A 9,039-nucleotide genomic window follows, 5' to 3' on the forward strand; every position below is an offset into this window, starting at 1 on the left:
TTTGATATCTTGCTTTATTTACAGGATTGAGTTATCCACTTTAATTTTCCCTTTACAAGGTATTTTGTTTACTTGTACACAAAGAGTGAATGAAGAAGAACTAAGTTATGAATACTTACTTTTATGAAGTGTTGTTATAGTCAAAAAGCTTTATCAATTTTTTATTTGCTCTATGCTCATGGCTGGACAGTTTTGAGTTACATGGTTGGACAATTTTTTTTCTTTTTCTTTGCTCTGTGCTCTTGGACAATTTTGAGTACATGGTTGGACAATTTTCTTTCTTTGCTCTATTCTCATGGCTGAACAGTTTTGAGTTACATGGTTGGACAGCTTGTTTTCTGTGCTTACAATTTTGAGTTACATGGTTGGACACTTTTTTCTTCTTTGCTCTATGCTCATTACTTATTAGTTGGTATTCAAGTTATCTAACTCCTTAATAATTATAATTTCCTCAAAGATGGACACACTATTTGACAATAATACATTTTTCACCACTCTCTTACAAAGTGGTGGACAATGTTGTAATAGTGCGACGACCCGCTTTTACGTGTATTTTCACTGAATGATTGTTTTTAATTTAATTAATATATTGATTTATTTATTTTAAATTATTGCGTTTTAAATTAGTTTTTATTTATTTGATGCGGTGTTTAATTTATTTAGTCGTTTTACGGTTTTTAATCTCGTTTTCGACAGATCTGTTTTGTTTTCTCGAGTGAGGATTGGACCTCATTTCTTCCCTCCATCTTTTCTTTTCCCTTTTTCCTTTTTCTCTTTTTTCTTTTTCTTTTTCTCTTCCTTTTTCCCTCCCCTCCCGCGCGATCCCCTCCCCCGTCCGTCTCTCTCTCTCCTCTCCCTCACGCTGTCCACGTTCAACCTCCAAGCACCACCGCCACCGGCCGACGTGGCCCACACCACCCCCACCATTTTCTTCCCCTCCCACCGGTGAACCACCCACAAAATTCCACCACCAACGGAGCCGCCGTTTGGCCGAAAAAAGCCCATCAAGCCATACGGTTTTGTTCCGATCTGCTGCCGTCGCTCCACCTCCGGCAGTCACCTCTTCACAACTTCATCACCGACTCCTTGCCATCCTAACCCACCCATTTCCGGCCTCTAACAGTCACCGGAACAGCTCCCACGAGCTAGTTTCCGTTTTGGGCATTTCGGCCCTTCCTCCGCTGTTTCCACCACCACCCACGGCCAAACTCCACTTCCACTAGCTTCATAAACATCCTTAGACCATTCCCTATCAATCCCGAGCCTTGGTTTGTCCCCGTTCAAAAGTGGGTATTTTACAACCCAAGGCCACAGTGAAATTTCACTGTTACATTGCTTTCCTTCTGTCATTTGCAACGCCGCGAGCTTTCTAAAAATACCATATAGCGCTGTAAGTATTTTTCAAACCCTACTTTTAGATTTAAATATATTTTGCTCCTATAATAATTATTTGTTGTTGGTTGGTTGATTCCGGACTGAGTCCGAGGAGTTCGGGGGTCGGATGGATTGAGGACGGAGTGCTTGGTTGTGGTTGTTTGTGATTGTTTTTTTTTTTAGCTATGAGGCATGAGTTGCATATTGTATATTTATGCATTTTATTTTAATCGAGAAAATCCCGTTTTATTGGCGTAAATGGTTTTTGGGTGCGTATGTCTCACGAGCCCAAACCGGGATGGGTTATTATCTCGGTGGAGCTTCTCTGGTCACTCGGGAGTGGATAATACTGAGTGACATCCCCTGGGTTGTCGCAGGGCGACGACCGGATCGCACAATACGGTAACGCTGTCGTGTCGACTTCGTGGTCCTTTTAGTGGCGGGGACTAGAGGATGACCTGGCCAAGTACGCGCAGGGCGCGAGTCTGGGCATCACTAGTTTAGGTGTCACATGCGTAGTCATTACCTACGGTGTGGCACAGAGCCAGGGTGTGCGGATGATCCCTAGGGGAGATCATGGTGCATGCATAACCGGATTGTTTTTATAGTTTTCGGATGCGGGCCATTTTCTGAAAAATGGGGAGGTTTGGTGCAGAGTTCGAGGAGGAGGAGGAGGCTGAGCCCGAGGATGCGGCTCCGCCAGAGTTCTGAGTGGAGTTTATGTTTTCTATTTGGCTTTGATATTATGTTTGTGTTTTGTAATATTTATTTATGTATGTTTGAACAGCTTTGTGTTAAATAAGAAAAATTCTGGTACTTAGTTATTGACTTTGCTTTTCGCTGTGTATTTCTCGTGCACATTCGTCGCTTATACACACACTTGGCACACGTCGATAGGGTGATGACCCGTGATGTCATCATCCGGACATCTCGATTTCCCCGTGTTCGTGCGTGGGGATTTGGGGGCGTTACAAATAGCACCCCAATGTATACGCAAAATTCTAATGCTATGGTCCAAGCATCACAAGTTGATAGTGAAAAGAGGTCACTTACTAAAAAATCTCAAAGAGATGCATCTTTCACTGTAGAGGAGGACAACCTCATTGTCTCCTCTTGGCTCAACATTCGCATCGATGTTATATGAGTTACTAATAAAAAAATCCACTTAAATGTGGGATTGAATTTCTTATTTTTATCTTAAGTATAAAAAACCAAAGATTGTTGAATGTTTTGTAGTGTCATTGATGAATTTTTGGTCTTCAATCCAAAAATGCATAAATAAGTTTTGCGCATCTTTAGTACAGGTAGAATTATTGCACCCAAATGGTGTTGCGGAGCAAGATAAGGTATATACTCTTTTCCTTTAATTATGCATTTGTGTTGGGCTGATTTAAGAACTGACAATATTTCTTTGCCTTTTTAGATTGAGAAAATAAAACTTATATACAAAGAGATGGAGAAAGCAATCTACACAATGGAGCACTGTTGGTCAACCCAAATGGCAACAATACATGATGACATTGAATATGAGGAGAACTAGAATAACATCCAACCATTGACCAATCAAGTGAAGTTGTCGATGACAGTGTGTAGGAGAACGTCAAGAATCTTGGTGAGAGACCTCTAGGAAAAAAAGTTGAGAAAGAAAGAGAGAGAAAGCAGAAGTCTCGAGAATCCAATGATGTTGACTTCAAGTATGCCTTAGCTCGAATGAACGAAAATAAAAACCTGTACATAGTAGAGAGGAGAGCAGCGGTCATGAAGGTAGAGCGCAATAGAAGTCAATAACTTGAACTTGATAAAAAAATGTTTAAGGCTAAGATTATGAGATTAGATCTTGCTGGCATGAATGCAATGCAGCAAAATGATTTCCTTAATTTTCAGAGGGAAATTTATGAGGCTTCAAAGAATTATTTTGGAGCTACATCTACATCTCCATCCACACCTCACGAAGGTTTGTAACTGTTGTAACGATTCTAATGTTTTGATTTCAGTGGCTGCCTAGAATTCCAAAACATGTGGCTGGGCAGCAACTATGTAACCATATTTTTGGATTGAACATTGCTAGTTTTAATTTTTGATATGGAAGTTGAAATTTGATGTTATTTTTTTTAATTAGATACTGAATACTGGACATTTTTGTATTTACTCTATGTTAACAAATGTGACATGTATTGTGGGATGGTTTTAAGTTCGGAAATGACATGTACATGTTTCGTATATATAGTCTTTTATTAGAAAAATGCTTAATGCAGTCAGCCTGCATAGCCGCGAAGGAATCGGTGCCCCCATGGAAAATGAAACGCAACGTTTCATTCTAGTGATAAAACGAATCATTTCAGCTTTGGCCTCCTTCCCTTCGTCTTCCCCACAAAATCCTCCTCACTTCGAAGACCATGAACTCTACCTGCCTGAGTCTTTTAAGCCACGAAGCTTTGCCTCTCCTTCTTCGTCCTACCATTGTCTTTAGGGGTGGGCAGATTTTCGAGATTTCCGACTCCGGCCGACCTCCTCTCCGATTTTGACTACATCAGAGTCGGAGTTTCAGAAATCGGAGTCGAAAATCAGAGTGGATTCCGCTAGTGGAGCGGAATCCGAAGTCGGAGTTGGAGCCATGTTTGGCTCCGAACTCTGAACTCCGATGTTTTTTTTAATAATTACACAGATGCAAAACGACGTCGTTTTTCATTTGTGTTTAATGTTTACTGTCTTAAAAGACGTCGTTCCAATTAAATAGGAACGACGTCGTTTTGCTCCGTGAGGGCCAAACCGCTTGAGCCATTTCTTCTTGCATCGGTCTCAGACCACTTAGGCAGTAGGCTAGGCACTCACCATCCACACTCACGGCACTCTCTTCGTCTCTCGCACACACCGTTGCTGACTCGCACGACTCACTGCGCATCGTCGTAGGCTCGCACGCCTAACGGCCCAACCATCCACCAGGTTTCCGTCGTCACGCTGCCCAGTTCACACCGTCATCAACCGGTAAGTTTTGGGATTTAAATTCATGCCTTTTAGTAGAGAATCAGAGATTGTGGATTTATATTCTGTGAATTTGTAATGGCTATTGATTTTAGATTGTGTAGATTGTAGGAAATTAGGAATATGTTTGTATCATGGTGTGAATATGTGTTAAATTTTATCATGGTGAATGGAATGTGTTTGTGAGAATGTCCCTGAGAAAAAACCAATGATTTTCCGTTTGGAATCACTTCGAACAAGGCTTAAATCACTTCTAAATTCAATCCAGGGTCATTTAGCTTTTGTTTCAAAACTAGTTTCTTAAACAAAAACCAATTATCACAATGAAAAAATTTCATTTTTCTTTTTAACTTATAACACACATCAACACTAAGCCATCAGATGTGACTCCCACATAAAATAGAAATATTCAAGATTAAATCATTTAAATACCACATAAAAGGCTGATGGTGCTTTTTGCAGCTATGCATTTTTTTAAACATGCTGATTAAAGCAGGGAAAAAGCACAATAATAAAGTTTGGCCCAACACACAATGCATGCTGCAAGAGGACCAAACTAAAATAACCAACACTACATAAGGACATTGAATTCTTAAACACTAACCAACTGTTTCTAAGACATTTATTATTTGAAAGCATGAGCATCCAAGTTTGAGTTATTAACTTACCACACCCATAGATTTAGTGATCTTAAATCTATTGAAATAACTAACTTCTTGTTAGCAAGTTTAAATATCAACTAATCGGAAAGCAACCTTAGACTCTAGTGTCTGCACTATACATGATGTAATCACGTAAGTGGCATATATTTTTTTATAACTAGAGAAGAGGCCCTTGACTATAAACTGTACAAAAATGAATTTAAACTTAAAAATGTTAATCCAAAAGGTTGACCTTATATGTAGATTCATGCTTATAGTAAACCCCCCTTAGTGATATATATACACATAAACCAAAATTATGCCCAAAGGCGGCCCAGCATGCAAGTCACGAATCCTATACTGCTTTCATATAGGATTTTGGTTCCCTGTTGATTTTGGTCAGGGGCTGGAGCTGTCCAATACTGCTTTCATATGTTTTATATATATGATATATAAATATATAAAGTTTATTTATCTTATTTTTATAGTCTAATTGGTTAGGACTTCTCTTAGGTAGTTGGTGCATGGTTATTATCATATAATCATATTATGTATGGGGTAGGCTTGTTGTACCAACTACCAACTCTCCGTATGCTGTACTGATTGTAATGTAAACATGGGCAGAGCCCAATACATGTAACTTCTTTTATTTGCTTTTATTTGTTTATTTCTTTTAAAGAAACAATACATATGCAGCACAAAGAAAGTAATAAACTTATATATTTATATATCATATAAATAAACTTTATATATTTATATATCATATATAACACACATATATGTATGTGTGTTAATTAATAGGCCAAACTTTATATATTGTACATATGCAATCTATATACTTACTTGCTCTAATTTTATTTTATTTACAGTATTTACATTTTTTATTTTAGCAACTAACTTCCTGCTTTTAATTTAATTTTTCAGGTTCTTTGATTTCAAATAGTATGGATTCTACTGCCAGTAGAAGTAGAGATTGTGGAGACAATGCCAGTACTCCTGCACCAGCATCTAGAGCAGCTACCACCCCGACGACGGTATGTACTTCCACCCCTAGAGCCCCATCTAGGGCCGCATCTAGAGCAGCTACTTCCTGTGCATCCAGTTGACTCTCAGTAGATATAGAAGGAGAAGATGAAGATATGTTCAATAAAGAGGAGGAGATGGCAGATGTGCCCATTGAGCAAGATCGACCACCACGGCCTTCTAAAAAATGGTCGTGGACGTGGGAACATTTCACTAAAATTCCTGGTGATAATGTGAACCCTCAAGCAAGATGTAACCATTGTGAGCAACTTTGTGGTTGTCATTTGAAGAAACAATGCACTAGTGTATTGATAGCACATCTTACTGGTTGCTAGCGATATAAGATTGCGAAGGGATTGGCAGCCACTGGCACTGATCAAACCAAGCTGAGTTATGAAACTCAAATGGAAACTGATGTTGGTAGATCACATGTTAAGAAGCTTATAATCCCTCAATATAGTGAGAAGATGTTGCGGGATTTACTTGCAGAGATGATCATTACCGATGAGATGCCTTTTACCACAGTTGACAAGAAAGGCTTCAACAAATTTGTGTGCTGTCTTAAGCCACATTTTCCCATGCCTTCACGGTATACGGTTATGCGTGATTGTTTAAAGAGACATTTGAAGGAGAAGACGAAAATGAAGAAGATGTTTTCTCAGACTGGCCAGAGAGTGTCATTCACCACTGATACATGGACGTCCATACAAAATGTGGACTACATGTGTATCACAACCCACTTTATTGACAGTGAGTGGACGCTACATAAATGGATAATTAGATTTAAAGAGATTGTTGATCACAAGGGTGCATCCATTGGTGCAATGATGGATGATTGTATTCAAGACTGGGGAATTAAAAAAGTCCTTTGTATCACAGTTGACAATGCTAGTGCCAATGATACTGCAATTGAGTGGTTCAAGAGAAATACAACAGTACAAAAAGATAGCATTCGTGGACACGAGTTTATACATGTCCGATGTTGTGCTCATATCATCAACCTCATTGTTTCAAAGGGGCTGAAGGAGGTTGATGATTCAATTACCAAAGTCCGCAACATTGTGAGATATGTGAGGGCTTCCCCCCAAAGGCTTGGCAAGTTTAAGGCGATAGCAGAATAGTTTCAGATTCCATGTTCCGCCATGTTGTGCTTGGACGTTCCGACTCAATGGAACTCCACATATATAATGTTGGCGGTGGCGCAGAAGTACGAAAGGGTGTTCCAGCGAATGGAGGTCGAGGATGGGGGTCTAAGGTATGCTTTGATGGAGTCTACTGGGGGGAGAAGGGAACTCGGTGCGCCGGATGCAGTTGATTGGGATCGTGTGAAGTCTTTCATTGATTTTTTGAAGTTATTTTATGATACAACTATGAGGATATCTGGATTCAAATATTGTACTGCGAACTTGTACTTCAACAAGCTTTCAAGGATTCATGATCACTTGCAACAGAATTATGTTAATAGTGAGGGATTGTTATTTGCTATGACTATGAGGATGAAATCAAAATATGAAAAATATTAGGGGGATATTGTGAAAATAAATAGATTATTACTTGTGGTTGCAATCCTTGACCCCCGATATAAGTTGGAAATTATACAATTTTTCTTTATTGACATCCTTGGGAAAGAGAAGGCTGAAGAGTTTATTAGAGAGCCGAGAAAGGATATTGATGACTTATATGGCCACTACAACAATAATAGTCATCCTACTCCAGCAAGTGGTAGCCGTAGCTCCTCACACTCGACCAGTTCGACATCTTCTGGTGATTACACTGCTTCTGCTGCAGCTCTTTCATCACCATTGGTGCAGCGATATCATCAAAGGTGTGCATCGAGGAATATTATGCAGTGTAGATCTGAGGTTGAACATTATTTGATGGAAGATGTCGAGGCACCTAGTGATGCATTTCAGTTATTAACTTGGTGGAAGGTTCATTCCACCAAGTTTCCTATTCTTTCCCGAATAGCCCAATATTTGTTGACTATTCCTATCACTACGGTTGCCTTTGAGTTAGCATTTAACACTGGATGCTTATCGGAGTTCATTATCAGCTTCAACTGTGGAGGCCCTCATTTGTATACAGAAGTGGCTATGTGAAATGCCCATTAGAGTAGATATCATTGATCCCGAGAACTATAGGCTTGAATCAGGTAAATTTATAGTTTATATGCTTTTAAATGATAATTTAAATATTTGTAATGTTTTAATTATTCAACTTCTAATTTTTATGATTTTGTAGACCTACTCGTGAACCCTAGCATAGTTGCAGATGAGTGATAATTGCGGATGAGTTACAAGTACATGGATGAGTGATGCTATTCAGGTCATTGTTTTTAAAATCATACCGTACCGGCCGGTATATTCCATACCGGCCACCGGATCGGTACAGAAATTCTATAATTTTGTACCGGTTCAAATACCGGCCGTACCGGCCGGTATTTCGGCCTCTTTTTTTTTTCATTCTTTCAAACTGCAAATTTATTTTTTTGCCCTCAATTTAGACTAAACTATTTATAATTTATATAGATATATGTATTTATGTATAATTTATTTATATATAAATTATTATTTTGAAATATAATTAATATATATATTTATATATATAATTTATTTATATATCGACTATCCTGAAACGGTACACGAAAAGGTACCGGTACTGAAATATTTCGTTCCAGTGCCTTGATCGGTACGACATCCGGTACGGTATTCAAAACATTGATTCAGGTACTAGATTAGTATTTTTAAATCATTTAAAAAATTATTGAAAATTTTATAATTCATAATTTCATACTATATTTTTTTAAAATATTTTCATATGTATTATTTTGCAGATAAAACATTATGAGAACTAATACCGAATGGTAGTGGCTACTGGCTTAAACTTCAAGAATCAAGACTTTTTTCCTTTCTTAATGTTCAAGAATCAAGACTTTGTTATTGTTTAATTACTAATTTACTACTATTTGGTTGTATAATATATGACTATTTAATCAATGTCATTTGTATTTATGTTATTT

General features: G+C 38.2%; 1 protein-coding gene across 1 annotated transcript; it reads left to right on the forward strand.

The window, feature by feature from the left end:
* Nucleotides 1–7,162: 7,162 nt before the first annotated feature.
* Nucleotides 7,163–8,299, forward strand: LOC122290963 (zinc finger BED domain-containing protein RICESLEEPER 2-like). Its single transcript, XM_043098623.1, has 4 exons — nucleotides 7,163–7,484; nucleotides 7,650–7,951; nucleotides 8,037–8,172; nucleotides 8,262–8,299. Exons 1-4 carry the CDS (start codon nucleotides 7,163–7,165, stop codon nucleotides 8,297–8,299), a joined length of 798 nt encoding a protein of 265 aa, XP_042954557.1.
* The last annotated feature ends 740 nt before the right edge of the window (nucleotides 8,300–9,039 follow it).

Source organism: Carya illinoinensis, chromosome 13 (assembly GCF_018687715.1).
Source record: "Carya illinoinensis cultivar Pawnee chromosome 13, C.illinoinensisPawnee_v1, whole genome shotgun sequence".
Classification (NCBI taxonomy): domain Eukaryota; kingdom Viridiplantae; phylum Streptophyta; class Magnoliopsida; order Fagales; family Juglandaceae; genus Carya; species Carya illinoinensis.

Bases quoted from the DNA above. Each gene is read 5' to 3' on its own strand.
- LOC122290963 (XM_043098623.1), top strand. From the start codon at position 7,163: ATGTTGTGCTTGGACGTTCCGACTCAATGGAACTCCACATATATAATG. The intron at 7,485-7,649 runs GTGAGGGATTGT...TCCTTGGGAAAG, and splicing joins GCAACAGAATTATGTTAATA to AGAAGGCTGAAGAGTTTATT. The intron at 8,173-8,261 runs GTAAATTTATAG...ATGATTTTGTAG, and splicing joins GAACTATAGGCTTGAATCAG to ACCTACTCGTGAACCCTAGC.